Source organism: Narcine bancroftii, chromosome 1, assembly GCF_036971445.1.
Source record: "Narcine bancroftii isolate sNarBan1 chromosome 1, sNarBan1.hap1, whole genome shotgun sequence".
NCBI lineage: Eukaryota > Metazoa > Chordata > Chondrichthyes > Torpediniformes > Narcinidae > Narcine > Narcine bancroftii.
Window position 1 is genome coordinate 87,912,249 of NC_091469.1, and position 23,659 is coordinate 87,935,907.

A 23,659-nucleotide genomic window follows, 5' to 3' on the forward strand; every position below is an offset into this window, starting at 1 on the left:
AGAGTATTTTCTGATTTGATTTCAGATTTCCATTATAAATAGATCTGTTCTCACTGCTACCATCGAGAAAGATGTATAGGTGCCACAGACCTCATACCACCAGGTTCAGTAACAGCTGCCACTCTTCCAGCATCAGACTCTTAAACTCTACCAACATTTCTATACCTTGTGGTTGCTTTTAATTGAAAACAATGTACTTGCTGGAATTGGTCCATGTTAATCTGGTGTATGTTCTGCAGGTAGAACTCCCAGGCCAAGTACTGGCAAATCTGCCAATGTGTGGGTTTCATGCTAGAGTCCATGAAGAATCCAACAGACCATCTGTCCAAAGACTTGCAGCTAGCAATGTTCAGGATTCTTTCCTTCAAATCAGAGACCTGAATTTTACCAGTGATGAAAGTGATACTAACCAGTTCCAGGAAGAAGATCAGGCTCTTGTCATAACTGTTAGGTTTTTAATTCTTTGGGCAAATAATAATAATGGAAGCATTTTCTGCAGGTTAATAAGATACTTAAGGCAGCCAATGGGTTGCTGGGCTTCACAAGTCAGAGATTGAGTTCAGGAGTCAAGAGGCCATGTTGCAACTCTACAAATCTCATGAGATTACACTTGGAATATTGTAGTCAGTTCTGGTCACCTCATTATCAGAAGCATATGGAAGCTTATAGAAAGGGTGCAGAGAAGATTTGCGAGGATGTTGTTTCCATTGGAAAACAAGTCTTCTCAGACAAGGTTAACAGAGCTAAGACTTTTCTCTCTGGAGTACAGAAGGATGAGAGGCAACCTAATCCCTACAAGATTCTGAGAGGCATAGATAAGGGAGATTTGTTATTCTCACCCTTATTTCCCCCCACCCCCCACCCCCCACCCCCCACCCCCCACCTCATGGCGAGAATAAAATACCAGAAGACATCTGTACAAAGTGAAGGAGGAATGTTTAGGAGAGACATCAGGGGTAACTTTTTAAGCACAGAGTTGTGGGTGCCTGGAATATCTTCCCAGTGGTGGTGGTAGAGACTGAAACATGTGGGGTATTTATTCAAGAGGCACATGGATGAAAGAAAAATAAAGAGTTACACAGTAGGAGGGTTCAAGTTTTTGGTAGGAATATACAGTTTGGGACAAAGACATTTTTCCTTTATTTGCCTGTGCTCCAGTTTTAAAATTGTAATCAAACAATTCACGTGATTAGAGTGGATATTCCACATTTTATTTAAAAAGTGTATTGGTTTGAAAATGTCAAATTATAGCACTTTTTATACATAGCCCCTAATTTCAGGGCACCATGATATTTGGTTATGCATATTAATTATGTAGTTCTTTGTTGCATATCCATAGAATGCTGTAGCACAATAGGTCATTTGGCCCTTCTACTGTGTCAACCATTGTTCAGCTAGTCCCAATATCCTGCTCCCATTCTATAACTACACCTCTTATCTTTGTGTCATCAGCAAACTTGCTGATCCAATTTACCACTAACCTCCAGATCATTGATATAGACAACAAACAATAGCCCTCACACAGATCCCTCATCACAGGCCTCCAGTCTGAGAAGCAAAACATCCACTACCACCATTTTATCCCAAATAGTCAATTTCAAATAGTTTAAAACCCTTCCATGTATACCTAGTGTCTTAACCTTCTGAACTCACCCCAAAGTCCATGTAGACAATATCCACAGCCTTTCCTTCATCTACCTTCCTTGAAAAAAAATCTCTACAAAATTCATTAAACATCACCTACCACACATGAAGTAATGCTGACTGTAATTAGCCCATGGATGTCCAATTCCTATATTCTATCTCTCTGAAACTCCTTACAATAATTTATCTACTGTACTACTGGCATCAAGCTCACCAGCCCAAAGTTATTTGATTTACTTTTAGAGCCTTTCTTAAACAGAAGGACCACATGAGCTACTCTCGAATTCTCCAGAACTTCTCTCATGCCTAAGGAGATTTTGAATATATCTGTCAGGGCCCTTGCAATTTCAACATTTGTCTCCCTCAAGTTCCAAGGGAGATATCTTGCCCAGGGGTTTGTCTTCCTTTATTTGCTGTGAGGCACCAAATCACCCCTTTCTCCCCCATCTCCTTAAGTTTTATGACTTTTACTTTTTCTCTTCTATCCATATGCACGATGGCAGTTTCCCAAGTAAATACTGATGCAAAAAAAAACTTTTCAAGCTCTCATTTCATGAGGATCCACACACATGGTTGAGCATTGATCCTGTCGGGCACTCTCAACCTTTTTCTTTTCACTCGCATACCACTTTAATCCCTGTGCCATCAGTGCTCTGTGGATAGTAAAGGATTGCTTAAGGTGGTTTGTGTGTGGGAAGGGAAGATTAAGAATCACTGCTCTCGACCCAATTGTTATGGAAATATTTTGCTTGAGAAAAATGGTCATTGGCCCATTTCCTTTGGAGTTATGAAACTGTGCATGTAACAAGTCAATTAGGTACAATTAAAACAGAGGTTTACAACTTTTTTTCCTTTCCACCCACATACCACCTTAGCAATCCCTTACTAATCACAGAGCACCAATGGCATAGGGAATTCTTAAAGTGGAATGTGAGTGGAAAGAAAAAGGTTGAGACCCACTGCTCTAGGGGACCAATTTTGTCCCTCAATGTACTCTTAATATGTTAAATTCTGTGCACAGTATAAAAATTGCCTGCAATCAGAAAACTTGGAAGAAGTGAAATTGAACTGTGAACCAAAGAACTTTTCTTAAATTTACACATACTACATATATGTGTGAGAGATAATAGAATATAGGAAGTAAATCTAGTATGAATGAAATAAGCAATATTAGACTAGAGGAAGTTAAGTAAGTGCTGAGTAGGGATGAATTCCGATAAGAGTGTGAGGAAGGGTTACGCAAGAATAATAGAATAAGGGTCTTGTAGTGATAGAAAGAATTTAGCAAATTCTGCATATAGGATTAGTATGTCCTGGGGGTTGAGATGTGTGAATAAGAACAAAGGCAGATTCATGAATAAGGACAATTACATGATGGGACCCAGACAGGATACCCCATGGTCTTTCAAGTTTACAGAAACTGCAGGTAGGCAGACAGAATTACCAAATGCCAAACCAATCCAGGAGGCAGAAGAATGTTAGGGGTGGGGGGTGGGGGGTGGGGGGGGGGAGAAGGGTACCTCTACACTAAAATGAACTGTATAAAAGTTGGTGAGCCCCAGTATATGTGTGTATTCCCATGGTAAGGGGAAGCACCCAACTTCGCACTATTGTACAATAAATATTCTTTGTTCTCAATTTTTGTCTCAAGCAAAATCTGTGAAGGTACTTCTGTTTCTCACAAATGGGGGCTCGTCCGGGATCCCACTCCCTCCACTGACAGAGTGTCCGACGACGGTGGTAGTTGCACCCCGGCTGATTCAGCTGGGCTCCCAGACGAAGGGTGACTGGTCAGTGGACGAAGCGAGTGATATCCGAGAAGAAGCATTGAGAACAAACGACTGGAGGACGTTAAGGAAGCACGCTAGGAATAGCTACTGCATCCCGTTAAGAGGAATTTATTTACCTGCTAGTATGGGAGGAGTAAGTAGCAAGGGAAACAGTCCTGGAGAAGGACGGGAAGATCAGATACCTAAACATAGTCCATTAGGATTAATGTTATCTGATTGGGGTGCGGGGAAAACCCGTGCGAAAGATAAACAGACCATGGTCAGGTATTGCTATCAGGAATGGGTTAAGAATCCGATAAAAGGGAGTTCGATATATTGGCCAAAGTTCGGATCTGACGAGGACTGGTTGTGTCACAGGCATTGAACATCTGGCTCTGCCAAATCAAGGAGGAAATACCGAGAGCAGAGAATATGCAGCCTGTTGGCTCAGTGGATCGTTTGATCAAATGATTTTGAGCGAAAAGGAATGCAAAAAGAAGGATGAGGAACCCTCTGCCCCTGAAATACAAGGATGGGATGTGTTACATTCCCTTCCTCCACATTATGCTCCCCCTGTGCCGGCTCCTATCTTCCCCCTCTCACCTACACTTTACCCTTTTTCACCTTCCCCTCTTCCTCCACAATTAGAGAAAGAAAAAGAAAGTAGGGGTGGTATGATGACCCGCTTACAGAGTACAAGATTACTGCCTCACTTGACATGAGAGGGAGGAGACTTTGATTATGAGGGTCATTCAGAACATCATAGAGGAGGGGATAAGCCAGAAATTAACTGGATGAGACCTTTACGAGAGGTTACCTTGGGAGTAGATGTGGGGGATCTCGGGTTCGTAAATGTGCCTCTGACCAGTACAGAGGTGTGCAATTTTAAGAAAGAAATTACCTCTCTGATAGAAGACCCTCAGGAATGTGCAGAACAATTAGATCAATTTTTGGGACCTAACATATATATCTGGGATGAATTAATGTCTACCTTTAAGACTCTGTTTAGTTTGGATGAGCGTGGAATGATTCGCCAGGCAGGGATTAGAGTCTGGGATAGGGATCACCAAGGGGGACCGGAGGTGATACCTGGAGAAGCTAAATTTCCCCTGGTAAACCCAAATTGGGATAAGACTACTAATGATGGTTGCATGCCAATGGATGAGTACAGGATTAATCTAATTAAAGGAATGAAGGAGTCTGTTCCAAAAGGACAGAACTTTAAGAAGGCATTTGAAGTTCCCCAAGGTCCTGAGGAGACCCCCTCTGCATTTCTGAATAGATTGCAAGTGGCCATACAGCAATATGGGGGGTTGGATATAGGATCCCCAGCAGGTGAACAGTTGGTATTAACAGGCTTTGTTACTAATTCAGCCCCAGATATCAGGAAGAAATTACAAAAGACAGAATTGGCATGAACAGGGAATAACACAGCTTTTACAGATCACACAAAGGGCATATGTCCAGAGGTCTGAAGATAAACAGAAAGGAAATGCTAAGATTTGGATGCAGGCAGTCAAGGAAGTTGTGGAGGGACAGCAGGGAAATGTTAGGAGCTGTGTGCCAGCTCCTGGACATTGGGAGGAGTGCCAGGGGTGGGGAAGTAGAGACCAGAGCAGAGGCAGGAGTAGAGGAGAATTCTGGGGACGATGACTATCCCCAGGACCCCTTGGAGACCCTGGTAGAAATTGGGAAACAGGAGCATTAGTTTGCTATTATTGTAAAAAGGAGGGACACTTTAATAGGGAATGCCCAATGCGAGCCAGGGAGACACGATCTTGTGCATTGATGGAGGCAGATTATGAATAGGGTGGGGGGGGGGGTCACGGTTCTCAGTCAATGCACACCGTGGGGCTGCATGGAGAACCATTATTAAATTTAAGCATAGGACCCCACGGTGACGAGATGACTTTTCTAGTAGATTCTGGAGCAGCCCGGTCTAGTATTTTACAACAGCCCAAGGGTGTTAAAACTGAAGGGACAGTGATGATTTCGGGAGTGGGAGGAAGAGATTTTACGGTCCCTATACTAAAGAATGCAAGGATATAAATGGGAGAAAAGATAATAACAGAGGATATTTTACTAGTTCCCCAAGCTGGAGTTTGCCTGTTGGGACAAGATTTACAAGACCAATTGGCTGTCGGTACTAGACCACAGGGATCAGGTATCGGGTTCAATTTTATGTACTAACAGAGGAGGATCGGGAACTAATAAATCCTAGAGTATGGACAAAAAGAGGCAATAGAGGAGGATGAGATGTTCCTCCCCTGCAAGTTACTTTAAAAGACCCTGACCAAGTAATTAGACAAAAACTGTATCCAATTCCTATGGCTGGCCGAAAGGGGCTGCAGCCAGTAATTGACCAATTGGTGAAAGATGGTATACTCGCACCTTGTATGTCACCTTTTAATACCCAAATTTTACCTCTCCAAAAAACCAGACAGTACCTAACGATTAGTGCAGGATTTCAGGGAGTTAAAAATCATTCTCACCCATCATCCGGTTGTACCAAACCCCTGTACGATAATGGGTAAAATTGATCCCCATAGTAAGTGGTTTAGTGTAATTGACCTCAAAGATGCCTTCTGGACCTGTCCGTTGGCAATAGACAGTAGGGATATGTTTACATTTGAGTGGGAGAATCCTTTTACAGGACGGAAAAATCAATACCGGTGGACGGTCCTTCCCCAGGGTTTTACAGAATCACCAAATTTGTTTGGCCAAGTTTTAGAACAGGTACTAGATGAGGCCCCTCGGAGAGAGAATTGTCAATTAATACAATATGTTGATGATTTATTAATCACGGGAAAAACGTACGATGTGGTTAAACAATACACTTGAATTTCTGAATTTTCTAGGGTGAGCGAATCAAAGTTACAATTTGTTCAATCTGAAGTTAAATACTTGGGTCATCTGGTTAGTCAAGGAATTAGGAAGATAAGTCCAGAGAGAACATGCGGTATTCTGCAGATCCTACCTCCAAAGAGTGCTCGAGAACTTAGAAAATTCCTTGGTTTAGTGGGATACTGTAGAATTTGGATTGAGAATTATTCTAGCCTGGTCAAATTTCTTTATGATAAACTTGCGACTCTAGGGGGTGAAACTGTTGTCTGGACGGAAGAGGAGATTAAAGATTTTACCTTAGTGAAACAGCGTCTTATTAGTGCCCCAGTTTTGGCTTTACCCGACCTAAATAAGCCATTTGATCTATATACGCCATTTGATCTATATACCAATGCGAAAGACGGTGTGGCCATGGGAGTATTAACGCAAGAGAGGGCAGGCTTTAGACAACCTGTTGCCTTTCTGTCAAAAATTTTAGATCCAGTTTGTCGTGGTTGGCCAGAATGTGTGCAAGCAATTGCAGCCACTGCTATTTTAGTCAAAGAAGGATGAAAGATTACGTTTGGTGCCCCGATGTTAGTTCATACCCCTCACACAGTCCGCACCATTCTCTTACAACATGTTGGAAGGTGGCTTACTGATTCTAGAATTTTACAGTATGAAGCGATTCTCATGGATAGGGATGATTTGACACTGATTATGAACAAAGAACAGAATCCAGCCGCCTTCTTGGTTTCTCCAGATTCTGATACGGTCCCCAATGATTTAGAGCATGTATGTTTAGAAGTGATCGATTTACAGACAAAAATTAAAGATGATTTAAGTGATGAACCTTTACGGGAGGGTGAAAGATGGTTTATTGATGGATCTTCCCGCTGCATTGATGGCATTCGTTATAGCGGGTATAGTGGATGGGAATGAAGGAGTTGTGATTGAAGCCAGTCATCTTCCCGGTCATTGGTCAGCACAATCCTGTGAATTATATGCCCTCTGTAGAGCTCTCCAGGGTTTTGAGGGAAAGGTGGGCACAATCTATACCGACTCAAAGTCTGCTTTTGGTGTACTGCACACCTTTGGAAAGATTTGGAAAGAGCGAGGAATGATAACTGGGAAAGGACAAAAGTTGATCCACGAAAACTTAATTGTTCAATCCTTAGATGCTCTTATATTACCTGAGGAGACAGCTGTAGTTCATGTACGGGGCCATCAAATTATTGACAGTCCTGAAGCACAGGGGAACACACGGGCAGATGAAACTGCCAAAAAGGCTGCACTCACAGAAAAAATAGACATGCAGCTGTTACTCCTCACCCCACATGGGGTTCAAAAGACTCCCATCTTTTCACGGGAAGAGGAAGTTTATATGAAAGACCGGGGAATACATCAAACTGTTGTGGTGGACAGCAGAGGGACGCCAAGTGCTGAACAAAGCCTTGGTTCATCAGATTATTGATCAGCTCCACCAGCAGACACATTGGGGAACACTGGCACTTGTTGATGCTTTTGTACAGTCCTTTAATTGCTCGGGAATATACACCATAGCCAAGCAAAGTACTCGGGGGTGCCCAATCTATCAGCGAGTGAATAAGAAAGTCATGCGCCAGGTAAAGCCTGGCGGTCGCGATATAGCCGTACGCCTGTTTCAACAACTACAGATTGACTTCACGGAATTACCCAAGATAGGGGTTTATAAATACCTCCTGGTGATGGTGGATCATTTTACTCGATGGGTTGAGGCTTTCCCGACCCCTAATGATCGTGCTAGCACCGTTATCAGGATATTACTAGAGATTGTTATTCGGCATTATAGCATTATTCAAACCATTGACTCAGATCGAGGTACACATTTTACCTCTCAGGTACTCCAGGGTGTGTGTAAAATATTGGGAATAAATTGGCAGTTACATACCCCATGGCACCCCCAGAGTTCAGGCCATGTTGAACGGATGAATCAGACCCTGAAAAATCAACTCACTCGGCTTCATGAGGAAACTGGCCTCTCCTGGATTAAATGCTTACCCTTAGCTTTAATTAGGACTCTTACAGCTCCTCGTAAGGACCTGTCTCACCATATGAAATGATGTTTGGTCTTCCTTACATGGGATTCCACACTGATACCCCTACCCCTGAGGCTAATGACCAGTACATATCTAAATATTTACAGGGACTTTCTACTTCTCTGTATGACTTATAACATAAGGGCTTATTAGCTCAAAACCCACCCCTGGACTATCCTATTCATTCTGTTAAACCTGGTGATTGGGTATATGTAAAAGCGTGGCAAGACCATAAATTAAAACCGATATGGGACGGCCCTTATTGTGTACTTCTGATTACAGACACTGCAGTGCGGACAAAAGAAAAGGGGTGGACTCACATACAACGCATTAAACAAGCTAATCCATGAACTAAAGACGTTGATAATATACCCTCCACCTGGCGTGCAGTCTCGCATCCTTCTGATCTGAAAGTTATGCTACGCCGGGAAAAAGTGCTGTAATGTTATTTTTATTGTTTGCTGCATTGTTTTTCTTTTGGTTCCCAATTTTTGGGAAACCACCCAATTGTACACAATGTATTAAGTCCTCCTGGACTAGGGGCAGCAGAGGTGATAATTACTTTGAGGAATTGACAAGTTTACCTTTAGAATGCAGGCAGGGCACAGGTATAAATTTAGGATCCCAACATAGACCAGGGAAACAGACCTGCCCTAGGGGAGTGGATTGGGTTGGCGTCCTGGCCTCTACAGATATTAAAGAGATGAGTGCTAAAAATATGGTACAAAGAAGAGGTTGGGAAAATGATTAGTCAGGGCTATACCTGGAGCTCCTAGAACGCTTCCACCAGCGTTGTCTCCGCTCCATCCTCAACATCCATTGGAGCGCTCACACCCCTAACGTCGAGGTACTCGAGATGGCAGAGGTCGACAGCATCGAGTCCACGCTGCTGAAGATCCAGCTGCGCTGGATGGGTCACGTCTCCAGAATGGAGGACCATCGCCTTCCCAAGATCGTATTATATGGCGAGCTCTCCACTGGCCACCGTGACAGAGGTGCACCAAAGAAAAGGTACAAGGACTGCCTAAAGAAATCTCTTGGTGCCTGCCACATTGACCACCGCCAGTGGGCTGATAACGCCTCAAACCGTGCATCTTGGCGCCTCACAGTTTGGCGGGCAGCAGCCTCCTTTGAAGAAGACCGCAGAGCCCACCTCACTGACAAAAGGCAAAGGAGGAAAAACCCAACACCCAACCCCAACCAACCAATTTTCCCTTGCAACCGCTGCAATCGTGTCTGCCTGTCCCGCATCGGACTGGTCAGCCACAAACGAGCCTGCAGCTGACGTGGACTTTTTACCCCCTCCATAAATCTTCGTCCGCGAAGCCAAGCCAAAGATATACTAATGCTCGCAGACAAGCTGCTACTCACAGGTTAGGTAACAGTAAATGCTCCCCCCCCACCCCCCCCAACTTGGCATCTTGTAAATCATCCTTTGTGTCACAAATACATTCAGAAGGCTAAAGGCAATCACTATAAGGAGGATTCGAGTTGTAAACGGATCAAGCTGCTCCAGAATACCACAGCTGTTTGGCATTTAAACCGTTTAACCAGACTCCAAGCAGTTTTGAAGATTTTCACCAGACAGACAGCGACGGCCTTGAATTTATTGGCTGAAGAACAACGACAGATATGAGCTACAGCTTATCAAAACCGCGTGGCTCTCGATTACTTGTTAGCTGCTGAGGGCAGCGTTTGTGGAAGATCGATTGATGACAATGGACACAATGGTCAGGCTGTTGAACTTTTTACTGATGACTGGAGGTGGATACACACAGCCCTTATAGCAGTTGGACTTATTACTTTAGCCATCATGATAATTCCCTACCTAATGACTTGTGTGCAGTGTTTAATTCAACGGACTCCTCATCAGATCACTACAACCCAAAGGATGCATGTTTCCCAAACTCCGTCTGATGATGCTGAGATTACAGTTCATTTGCTGACACGCTGGGAAAAAGACCAAGTTTCCAGTTGAGAATTTAGTAAGCGTAGCTAAAGAAAAAGTGTGGATCGTGAGAGATAATAGAATATAGGAAGTAAAGCTAGTATGAATGAAATAAGCAATACTAGACTAGAGGAAGTTAAGTAAGTGCTGAGTAGGGATAAATTCCGATAAGAGTGTGAGGGTTACGCAAGTATAATAGAATAAGGGTCTTATAGTGATAGAAAGAATTAGCAAATTCTGCATATAGGAATTAGTAAATCCTGGGGGATGAGATGAGTGAATAAGAACAAAGGCAGATTCATGAATAAGGACAATGACATGATGGGATCCAGACAGGATACCCCATGGTCTTTCAAGTTTACAGAAACTGCAGGTAGGCAGACAGAATTACCAAATGCCAAACCAATCCAGGAGGCAGAAGAATGTTAGGGGTGGGGGGAGGGTATCTCTACACTGAAATGAACTGTATAAAAGTTGGGTGAAACCCAGTATATGTGTGTATTCCCATGGTAAGGGAAAGCACCCAACTTTGCACTGTTGTACAATAAATGTTCTTTGTTCTCAATTTTTTTCTCGAGCAAAATCTGTGAAGTTATTTCTGTTTCTCACACATGTGTGCACTTAGAATTAGAAGGGGTTTAATTTGGGGTTAGTCAAGTTTGATTCTATTTTCATGTTTCTTTCTATGGCTTGGCTTCGCGGACGAAGATTTATGGAGGGGGTAAAAAGTCCATGTCAGCTGCAGGCTCGTTTGTGGCTGACAAGTCCGATGCAGGACAGGCAGACACGGTTGCAGCGGTTGCAGGGGAAAATTGGTTGGTTGGGGTTGGGTGTTGGGTTTTTCCTCCTTTGCCTTTTGTCAGTGAGGTGGGCTCTGTGGTCTTCTTCAAAGGAGGTTGCTGCCCGCCAAACTGTGAGGCGCCAAGATGCACGGTTTGAGGCGTTATCAGCCCACTGGCGGTGGTCAATGTGGCAGGCACCAAGAGATTTCTTTAGGCAGTCCTTGTACCTTTTCTTTGGTGCACCTCTGTCACGGTGGCCAGTGGAGAGCTCGCCATATAACACGATCTTGGGAAGGCGATGGTCCTCCATTCTGGAGACGTGACCCATCCAGCGCAGCTGGATCTTCAGCAGCGTGGACTCGATGCTGTCGACCTCTGCCATCTCGAGTACTTCGACGTTAGGGATGAAATGTTTAAGTTGATGAAAAACAACTTTTGTTTTAAAAACTTCCTGTCTTGGTGAAGGTCTTTTGCTGCTGGGTTTTGGGGTCCTTTGGGCTTGTAACACCACAAAATTGGCCTTTCTCCAGTTGAGAATCTCAAATCAAGGACCAGACCTGTCCTTATTCATATGAATTATGATCACTGGACCCAAAATGCTCACCTGCACAAGACATCTGCCACCTGCCTACCTGGGTCCCTAATAGATCAAGTATTGCATTCTCTCATAGGTTCCTCTAAATATTGATTTAGAAAACTTTCCTGCACACATTTGACAAACTCCAAGCCATCCAGTCCTTTTACAGTATGGGAGCCCCATTCAATATGGAGAAAGTTAAAAATCGCCTACCATCACAACTTTGTTTCTTACAATGGTCTGCTATCTCCATACAGTTTGGCACCTCAAATTCTTTCAGCATATTTGGCAGTCTTTAATACAAGCCTATTAGTGTGCTTTTGCCTTTCAAGTTCCTTAGGTCCACCTCATATGGCCTCTGTAGGATGGTCTACTGTGCTGTCCCATCTAAGCATAGCTGTGATATTTTCCCCGACTCTTCCCCCTTTCATACCACCCCCTCTATCACATCTGATAGATCCAAACCCCAGAACATTGAGCTGCCAGTCCTGCCTCTCCTGCAACCAAGTCTCACTAATAGCAATAACAATCCCACATGTAAATCCACACCCTAAGCTCATCTGCCTTACCAACAATACTCTTCATATTGAAATAGATACATCTGAAATCACATATCATTTACCAATGTCTGCTTTCTGTCTTTACGTGCAGTCCTCATGACTTTTGCCATCCTCCACCTCACTATCTGCTCTCATGGGCTGCCCACCCCCTGCAAATCTTGTTTAAAGCCCCCAGAGCACCACTAGCAAACCTACCCTCAAGGATGCTGATCCCCTCCTGTTCAGGAGAAACCATCTCATCAGATTAGGTCCCACCTTCCCTGGAACAAAGCCCAATTATCTAGAACATGAAGCCCTCCCTCCTGCCTCCCTCAGTGCCTTCGACACCGCCTCGCATCCTGGTTCTGATACCTGGTACCCCTTCATCCAGTTTCGAGCCAATCTCCAGCAGTATGCAGCCTGGCGGAAGTCTCCCAACAGCAGTCAAGGTTCCTCACCTTGAGTCGCTAGCAGTTCACTGCATGTGTGGGTCTTTCAGCTGCAGAGCCCCCTCAATAGTCCACCACTGTGGTCACCTTCCCTGCTTCTCCTTCTCAGATGAAGGATGATCTCCCCATTTTTTTTGGGTGCCCTGCATTAGTTCTCCACTCCCTTGGAGTCTGCAGCCCCTCGTGGCTGCTGCCGATAATAGGCGTTGCCATCTTGGACACAGACACTGCGGTCATGGGATTTTAAATAAAACTACCGTCGACTCCTTCAACGGATTGTTCATAGCCTGTGTGGACTTGACAGCATTTAACTGGGTGGTTGAACCCTGTGGGAGCGCTGTATCTCCGCTCTTCACGTCCCACAGATCCGCACTAGTGGAAACACTGCCGTAACAGCAGCTCCAGCTGCACCACCATCTTCAATTCACCTTATATTACATATATTACAGTGCCAATGACCCGGGATTGAATTCAGTGCTGTCTGTAAGGAGTTTCTACGTTTGTCCCATGTCTATGTAAGCTTTGCACTGGCTTTCTTCCCCATTTCAAAAAGTAGGGGGTTTGTAGATTAATTGAGTACATTTCAGTAGCACAGGCTCTTGCCTAAATTGGTCTCGTACAGTGCTGTATGTCTATCTTAAATTTTTTAAATTAAAAAAGTAAAATTTAAAATGTCTCCATGTCTATTCTGGAGTCTTAAATAAAGAAAGAACAAAGAACTAACTTTACAAAAACTTTTAAGATCAGGAATCTGCAATCCCTATTCATAGAGCCAATGTTTTCCAATTCTTTGCACTCCTTACTTTTCTAAAGAAAATCTCTTCATATTTCTGTATTCCTACTTGATAATAGCTGCAAATTTGTTCCCATCATGGTTTTCCAGATTACCACAGTAAATGTCATTTGTTTCCAGAATGACAATTTAACATATTTTTAAGAAATAAGAGAGTCTCTGATCAAATAAAATCAAAAACAGCAGATTCTCGAATAAACATACATAAATGCTCAAAACACTCAGCAGGCCAGACAGCACCTGTGGAAGGAGAAACAGAATTAACAAGAGGACTGAGGGAATATCTTACTCATGTCCCCATTGTTCTCCTTTGTCCAATCCATCCACCTTCTCTGCAACTTAAAATATTATTTTTCTCTCTGATCTAATGAGGGTCTTTGGCCTCTTAAAGTTCATTTTGTTTCTCCTTCCGCAGATACTACCCACCATATATAAACCATATAACAATTACAGCACAGAAACAGACCAACTTTGCCCTTCTAGTCCATGCCAAACACTTTCTCCCACTGACCTTCACTCAACCTGTAACCCGTCATACCTTCCCCATCCATATACATCTCCAATTTCTCCTTAAATGTTAATATGGAAATATTGAGCCTGCCTCCACCACTTCATCTGGGAGCTAATTCCACACACCCACCACTCTCTGAGTCAAGAAGTCCCACCTCATGTTTCCTCTAAACTTTAACCCCCCCAAACTCTCAGATTATGTCATCTTGTTTGTATCTTCCCCTTCTGTGCCAACTCTATCTATACTCCGAATAATTTTAAATACCTCAATGAAATCCTCTCTCAACCTTCTATGCTCCAAAGAGTAAAAACCTAATTTATTTAACCTTCCCTATAACTTAGACCCTGTAACCCTGGCAACATTCTAGTAAATCTTCTCCGCACTCTCTCTAATCTTTCCTATTTTTTAGTGACCGGAACTGTACACAATACTCCAAAATTGGCCTCACCAATGCCTTGTACAATTTTAACATAACATCCCAGCTCCGATACTCAATGCTCTGATTTATATAGGCCAATATTCCATAAGATTTTTTCACCACCCTATCCACATGTGATTTCACCTTCAGGGAACTATGTATCATTATTCCTAGATCCCTCTGTCCTACTGCACTCCTCAATGCCCTTCCATTCACCATGTATGTCCAATTATGATTAGCCCTACGAAAATGTAACACCTCACATTTATCTGCATTAAACTCCATCTGCCATCTTCCAGCCCATTCTTCTAACTGGCCTAAATCCCTCTGCAAGCTTTGAAACCCTTCTTCACTATCCACAGCTCTGCCAATTTTAGTATAATCCGCATACTTACTAATCCAATTTACCACCCCATCATCCGGATCATCAATGTATATGACAAATAGTAATGACATTGACCACCCCCAGTGGGCTGACATCGCCTCAAACCGTGCATCTTGGCGCCTCACAGTTCGGCGGGCAGCAACCTCCTTTGAAGAAGACTGCAGAGCCCACCTCACTGACAAAAGACAAAGGAGGAAAAACCCAACACCCTACCCCAACCAACCAATTTTCCCCTGCAACCGCTGCAACCGTGTTTGCCTGTCCCACATCGGACTTGTCAGCCACAAACGAGCCTGCAGTTGACGTGGACATTACCCCCTCCATAAATCTTCGTACACGAAGCCAAGCCAAAGAAAGAAGAATGGACCCAATACTGAACCCTGAGGCACACCTCTAGTCACCAGCCTCCAATCTGACAAACAGTTACCTATCATTACTCTCTGGTATCTCCCATTGAACCACTGTTGAATCCATTTTACTACTTCAGTGCTAATACCTAATGATTGAACCTTCCTAACTAACCTTCCTGAAGAGTTTCCAGCATTTTCCCTTTCTGTAGCACTGATTAACTGAAGATAACATTCACCTTGGAAAGCTTACAAAATCACTGTTGACTTTAGTGTGCTTATGTGTCTACACATAGTTTATCCTTGTACTAACCTAACCCACATTCATATAGAATTGACATTAAAGATTTATGGATACTAAGATCAAATATGGCATGCTTCTGGTAATATGACCCTTGTCCAAATATTGGTCAATCTTCTGGCATTGAGGGATCTTAAAATGATGGACTCCAAATGGAATGGCAAGTTTCAAGAGGATTTTTAAACAATTTGGCCTCTGAAATGATCAGAATTGCTATTTCATCAGCCCCACAGGTTCTGAGGAAGGTTTTGGTATGATCAAAGAGCCTGGTGAAAAAGATACAAACAGTTTCTTGATGTCCAGAAGGTCCTTCACTGGCAGGGAAGTCAATCTTGGCATAGCCTGGAATCCAATTTCCATGAAAGCAAATATCATGGAATGATTCCATCTGGAACTGATCCAGGTTTATCAGGAAACCCAACTGTCTGAAAGTGGAGACTGTCTGCAAAGAGCTCTCTTGGCCCCCCTCCTGAAAGTGGATTCACACCAGCCAGTCATCTTAGCATAGGTAGGTATGCAATCCATTAAGCTTAGGTTTACTGCTGTTACTGAATAATGCAATGGGAAATGATATATCTTTTGGACTTTTGGCATGGCGCCGTTCTTCTGCTGTCTAAATGGTGAGAAGTATTATGATCATCATAAGCTCCTGATTCAGGACAGAATTCAACCTGAAAATCACTTTACAAACAGCAAAATTATCTCCATTTTATTCTGATTTCTTTATTTATCCTAATCTCAGAACAAAAAAAATGAAAGGACTTTCCTCCTGAGCAGTTCACATGTTAATCAGATATATCAGATATATCAAAAATTAACTTCAATGTTTTTATTTCAGTGCAAAGTTCTTTTCCCCTTAACTCTCCTCCTGTAAGTCATTTGGATACACGTTCAGATTTTTCTTTCCCTGTTTTCTTGCTATTGTTTTAAGGAGAATGAAGAAAATAACTGAAGAGATTTGGAATCAGATTCTACATAAGCCGTAGTTAGGCAAAAGTATGGACTGCAAATTAAATCAAAGTAAGTTAATTGACTTGGATGTTGTAATATCAAAATGATCACATAAGCAATTTACATGTTTAAAATCAGAGAGTACAGTCGATAGGCAGTAGTGAACAGGATTTGGCCAGGGAGTTTGTTTTAACTTTGTCCCTTTATCATATCAGCTATACAATTAAGCTGTTATTATTCACCACATCAATAAGATATCAACATGAATGGCATCTCATAACTTCCACATAATTAATTAATAGTAAAACAACCACATTTGTTCTCACTGCTGCTATCAGGACTTGTACCTCCATGTTCTGGAATAGTTGCTACCACTCAACCATCAGACTCCAGAACAACAGACTCATTCGAAGACTCATTTAAGGAACTCATATTATTACTGAATATTTGCACGGTTAGTTTACTTACATTTTCTTTTTTTCTATATTTCTTTCATTGAGTACAGTTTACAGTTACCAGTAATTAGAAATTTTGCCTGCCTGCAGGAAAAGAAATCTCAGGATTGTATGCATTGTCATATATGTATTCTGACTAAAAAAAAAGTGGTGAGCTAATTGTAATCTGCAAATCCAGAATTTTAAAATCTCCTCGTGAATAATTTCATTTTTTTCTAATTGATGCACAATCAATTACATAAAGACTGAAGTTACTGGAACTGAAGGTTTTTATTAGCAAGAGATGGACAGCATCCCTTGTATTACTGGGTCACACTGGCCCAGACTCAAACAGGGGGCAGGATTGTGGCATGAAAGCCTTTATGGGGGATAAAGGGGAGGAGTCACAAGCCAGCCAGTGAGAGAAGGGTCGAACATATAAGGTCATATCATTTACATATATAATAGTGGTTTCACCACACTAATTTAACGGTCACAGTGCTACTGCAATGTCCCAAGGAAAGATTTAATTTTGTAACACTTTTCAAATTGCAAACTTTTACATATCACAATTTTACTGAAATGTGAGTTCAATGCTGAATGAAAAATACATATAAACTTTTGACATTTCTGTAAGGCTATTAGAAAAAACAACAGCTTCAAATAACCACAAACTCTATAATAGGGTGTTAAAAGTAGTGACCACTTTTACAACAGGCAGTTTGTTTTATTGCACTTCCAAATGCTTGAGATTAAATCAGTTTAAGAATGCTGCAAAGAAACAAAAGGTGAAAAGATTTGCAGTTCCCAACCCAATTTTTAAAACAAGTTACATATTTCTGGAAACTGAAGTTACCATTTAGCTTCACTTCTGACCATATAATTTGTGAAGCCAACAAAATTTCCACCAGAACACAAAAGATGCTGCTGAGAGTTGACTGAAAGATAAGATTAAAGTCCATTGAAAGAATCCAACTTTCATCTGGAGAGCCAAACATGTGTAAAAATATCCAGTGCCAATTGTATTAATCTCTCCACATTTCATTCCATTTTTATTGTGTGCATTGTCCAGCAATTTGCGAGCACTTTTGAGAACCATAACTGATTTGGACATATTTTCTGTCTCGCAAAATTGGCAGTACTACCTTCAACTACTAATGGCTTTCACAAAGTTCTGGCTTCCATATATGAATTGTCCAGTTACAATTGCTATTTAGCAGCAAAAGTACATTTTCAATCAGAAGGTTTGTGTTCCCACAATGCTAAACATCTCTTTAACCTCGAAAACAAAGTGGAACAATTCAAAATGTGAAGACTTAATCCGACAGATATTAAATTGTTGCTTAATTTTAGAATGCAAATATTTGATGCAATTTTCCTTTATTTCTCTTACTGTACCTGCTTGACCTGAATACAGAATAAAGTTCTTAAATGGTGGAAATACTCATAACAAGAGGCATCATTTCAAAGATAAACAAAATAATATTTCAAGTTGATACTTGTTCATCTTCTTATATTGGTCATTGCTTTAATTGTACTAAACATGCTTTAGGTATCCCAAAAAATAGGGGGTTGGAAGAGTGGAGGGGAGAAAGAGAGAGAGAGAGAGAGAGAGAGCGAGAGAGTGTGAGAGAGAGAGAGAGAGAGAGAGAGAGAGAGAGAGAGAGAGAGAGAGAGTAAATAATCTTTCTTTAGGAACCATATGCCACCATTTGTTCAGGCACCTGCTTACATTTTGCGCATACCTTGATGAAGGCCTCAAGCCTGAAACCGTGGTGGTATACATCTTTGCCATATAAAGTACATTGTTTGACCTGCTGACTTTCTCCAGCATTCTGATTTTTCTTCAGGCTGTGAATGCATCATGCAGTTTCACAAAGGGAACTGAGGTGTTCTGGTGCCCGAACAGCTTTGTCCTAAGAACATGCAGCTGATGTCAGTCTTGAATAGTTCCGCTTTTGCCTTTTGTTTTTGCATAAATGTTCCTTAATGAAAACAATCCTTTTCCTGACAAAGGTAGATTCATCTCAGACAAACAACTGATCAGAATCCATTTGAAAGGGGAAACATGAACAAGGTGGAAGTTAGCCTGATCTCTCTTGAAGTGACAGTGTGAAACCTAATGCCAGTAACTCATTTGTAGCTTGTTCTTGCTGCATTTACCTGAAGGAACAGATATTTGATCTTCAGTAGAGTCAACATGAAAATACAAGACCATCCAAAACAGAAATTCAAAGCACCACAGGGTCAATGTTACCACAATCAAATCCATGAAGCACAACAACTATTTCACTGAATAGGCAGTCATTTCCAATAAAATTGGTGTAAATTACCCTCTTTACTCAATTATAATAATTTCAACGCTTCATTGACATCAATGCAGAAAAAAGTGTGCTGGTGATTATAATTGGTTGATGATCTTCTCGCAAAACCCCCTCCTTATAAGTGGTAATTATCGATGATCCATGTGCTTATCACCAAGATAATTTCTCAGAAGAGGAGGAGAAAGTAGAGAAGCTCGGATAGAATGAAATTGTGTTCTACGGTGGCTGCTATCCTCAATTCTGGTCATGGAACATGCGCATACACATATCATTGATTGGACGGCCAAAGAGAATCTTGTGAAGGAAGTTGATATTGTATGTACTTGCTGGGAAGAAGCACAGAACACTGAGCAGAGTATCTGATTTTTTTTTTTAATTTAATTTAAAGCTACAGCACAGTAACAGGTCCTTCCGTCCCACAGGCTCATGCTGCCCAAATACACCATGACCCAAATTAACCCTGTATATCTTTGGAATGTGGGAGGAAACCATAGCAACCAGGGAGAACCCACGCAGACACAGAGATAATGTACACACTCGATGCTTATGCTAACTATGCCATCCATATTTAATTTTAAAAATCTAATGATACAACATGGTAGAAGCTAATTCTGACCATTTGAACCTGTGCTACCCAATTGCAAACAATTAATCTACCAACCCTGTACATTTTTAGAGGGTAGAAGAAACCAGAGCACCTGGGGAAAACCCATGCAGGTCACAAGGACCTTACCGACAGTGCTGGATTCGAACCCAGGTTGGCCTTGTGATAACCACTATACTATTCATGCCACAGTTAAAATAAGTTTATAAGAAAAATAAGCTTCAGTTTTATCACAGTGAGGATATAAGGAAAAGAAGAGCTTGTATGATGAAGTAAAATAAATGATAAAAATGTGGACACGAGATTAAATGTGTTCACACACAAGTGGAAAATGACAGGTTATGCTGGCATTGCGCTAACTGCTAAGCTCACTGTGAAACTGTTCACCCAGAAATTTTAGCAACTCTATGCAAAAGCATCGAAAATCAAATAGCTTGAATTTAATTGGACGACCCAGTGGAAGAAATACATCTCTGGAAGCTGCTGTCCATTGATGTGCGTCCACCTCATCACCTTATTGTCTGCATCCATCCAATAATACTGCTGTCCCTGGACACTTCAAGATCACGATCTACAAGATTCAATTTATTGTCATTGTAATAAAACAATGTCATATTACATGAAATTTCTCTTTGCCTGCTGTAAGGCAGACAGATTCACCATCCACAGAAATTGCCTGAGCCGCGACTTCATTCATTCATGTATAATAAGATGATGAATGACAGATGTGGGAACACCAGCATTACTTGATTGAATGGAGATTTCACAGAAAGGTAACTGGCATCTTGGGATATCAGTCCTCCTTTACACTCTGCTGTTTCCAACAGCATTTGTCGGGGTAAAGGAACTGTTGAAGCCTTGGTTCAAGATCCTGCATCCAGTCCTAATTCAGAATCACAAGCAGTACCATCGATAATCCCTTTTCCCCACAGATGCTGTTCGACCCTCTGGGTTCCTCCAGCAGTTGATTTTGGTTCCAGATCCTAACATCTGTGTTTTCTTGTGTCTCAGTTGCTTCAGAACTGCCAACATGTAAAAAATGCATGTTGATTGGAAGCAGTCTCTTTGAAACCTGTAAACAATTAGTTAAAGTAGAAACGGCGGAAGTTCACTGATATAATTTTATAATTTGGAATTTAACTTTTATATATAAAAAAAGAAAGAACATAGATCTGAAATGACAATTCAATTCTACTGTGTGTTTTATGACTTTTACTGTGACCATTTCTTGTCTTAATACATTCCAGTCTTGTTCCTTGATTTTAAATGAAGAAAAATTAATGGATGTGTCAAATTTTCAGACTGGGAGATTTCCTCTGCAAATCATATGAGCCAATGCCATAAATTCCTTTCCTCAAGATTTTATTGCACAAAACATGAAGATAAAATTTTGATCAAATGAATCTATTTGAATAGCGAACATCCACCACCCAGTTACGTACAATAGGAACATATAGCACAGTAACAGACCCTTTGGCCCACATGTCTGTGCTGATATTGATGTCCAAGTCAACCTCAAATGCTGAAGTAAAACAAAAAGGGCTGCAGACACTGTGGTTGAAGTAAAAAATGCAATGCTGGAGAAAATCAGTAGGGCAAACAGTTTACTTTATCTAGCAAAGATAAAGGTACATAGCCAATGTTTGAGGTCTTCATCAAGGTATGATCTTCAGTTCTTCATCAAAGTGTGCGCTTGATGAAGGGCTCAAGCCTGAAAATTTGGTTAGGTATCTTTATCTTTGCTATATAAAGTGCACTGTTTGACTTGCTGAGTTTCTCCAGCATTGTGTTTCGATTTCAAATGCCTGTCAAATTTGTCTTGATAACATGAGGAAATATGTTTAAATGCATTCATTGCACATCTGGAACAGTTCTCAGAGGAATGAATTGGTAAAATGATGGAAATAATCAAAGGGAGAGGTCATTGGTACTCCTAGAGATCTGTGATCAAGAACAAAATAAATAAATATTCTCAAAGCTTCCTTGTATACATTATTCCTGGCCCATAACCACTCAAAGTAGAGAGGGAACATGACTTTGGGAACCTCAAGGTCATGCATCAGCTCTATACAGCAGCTTGCATAAATGTCAGAAGGAGCATGCTATCTCCCCTCCCCTTCAGCCACCTCCTGACCCACAGGTGACAGAGTCTACCACCTGATGAGAGGAAATCAATACGTTAATATGAACCGTCCTACTATGATCAGATGAAAATGGTTCAACTGAACCATCAAGATTTTTGAAACACATTTCATATTGCTTATTAAAGATTCAGAAAGCATTTAAGAAAGTCTGGCATGAAAGGTTTCCAAAAAATACCAAAAATTACAGGAATTCCAAATGGTATGTGAGACAAGATTGAAAACTTAAAGGTGGGAACTAGTTGAAGTAAATAGAGCGGGGAAGAGTATTTATGAAATCTGTGACTCTGATTCAAAGGGAGGTACTGAATAGAATCAAAGAATAAAATCGGAGAACTATACAGCACAGATACAGGTCCTTTCAACCCTCATCATCCATGCTAACCATAATATCAATTTCTGTTCATCCCATTTGTTTACATTAGGACCATATAACTCTGTGCCTTTCCTTTAGAGGTACCTATTGAAATGCCTCTCAAAGTACATCAGGATTCTTTCACTCCCAGTAAACATAAACAATACATGGCATTTTCTGCTCATATTCAGAGCACTGAGAAAATAAATGGCCAAAAATGTCTAGATCTGCAATCTACAGGAAAGGTGAGCCAAATTAAAATGTAGCATTTTGGACTTTCAAATATGGTCTGAAGCTAGATCAAAACATGTTGAGTGAATTGACGGACAGGAACTCGGAAGGCAGTCCATTAAATTATCATTGTGCCGTGAATTCATGAAGTAAATAAGAAAAAGAGTTGTGGAATCGTGAACTCCAAAGGCATCATTTTGCAGGGCAAATGGCAGCCAATTATCTTTGAAACTATAATCGAAATCCAGAGTAGATCAATCAAAAATTGATGGAGTGTAACCATCCAAATGACCAATGGGCTTAATTCACTGTCTTTTTTCACTTCCAGGAAGTTCAGTGGACCACACTTGAGACCATGCAAATGCTTGCTGAATTACAGAGATTACATAGGTCTGTCTTTCCAGGACACAGTACGGAGCAACATTCCCATCAAGAAACCACTGTTAACTTTTGAAATTGATTTGTCTGCTGTGTTAAAGTTAACTGCTACCATTCTCATGATCTTGCTTGGCTGTTGTGGATTTCAGTGAACATTTTTTGTAAAGGATGGCACAGTTAGCATAGAAGTTAGATCAACATGATTACAGAGCCAGTGTCTGTAAGGAGTTTGTACATTCTCCCATTATCTGCATGGGTTTCCTTCGGGTGCTCCAGTTTAATCCCATGGTCCATAGACTTACAGGGTTAGTAAGTTAATTGGTCACCTAGGTGTATTTGGAAGGTGCAGGTTTATAGGTTAGAAGGGCCCTATTATAGTGCTGTATCTCTCAATTAAAAAAAAATAAACCCACAATGGCACCGGAGCATTGGGCTCGAATGGTATACAAAATCAGTTGTATCACTGACAATAAACATTTCTATTCAATTTAATCAATCCAACTTCTTAAGTAAAGTTATTCACAAGAGTTTTGTGTTCATTTTGAGTCATGATAACACCATCTCCATCACCCTGTCACCCAACCACCCAAAAATCTAAAAACTGCAAAATCTAGTTCATGGTTGAAGACCTTTGGTCAGAACTCATTGCTGGAAGATTTCAGTGAATCTTCATTGCAATCTTTCCATGGCATGTCGTATTTTCTTAGATCAGGAGATCACAACTGTAAGGAATACTGCAGGTGGAATCTCAGCAGGGATCCATTCAACAACCATGTGAATGGGTTGTACTTGGAAGTAAGGCTTATATTGCAGCATCCAGGGAAAAGGTGCTTAAGGCAGTGATACCGATTTATCTGAACCACAATGACAAGAATAT

The 23,659-nt window shown here is 41.3% G+C and overlaps 1 protein-coding gene across 19 annotated transcripts in view; it reads right to left on the reverse strand.

The window, feature by feature from the left end:
* The window catches only part of LOC138760976 (astrotactin-2-like), a 1,981,947-nt gene that overhangs the window by 559,305 nt on the left and 1,398,983 nt on the right, over positions 1-23,659 (reverse strand). The window contains exon 18 of one of the 19 annotated variants that reach the window (XM_069932542.1): positions 19,043-20,749. The exons of the other annotated variants lie outside the window; for them this stretch is intronic. Within the exon in view, the coding sequence (XP_069788643.1) occupies positions 20,561-20,749 (189 nt within the window). The 3' untranslated portion in view covers positions 19,043-20,560. Of the gene's footprint in view, positions 1-19,042; positions 20,750-23,659 lie in introns of those variants that run through there. 19 annotated transcript variants of the gene reach the window in all.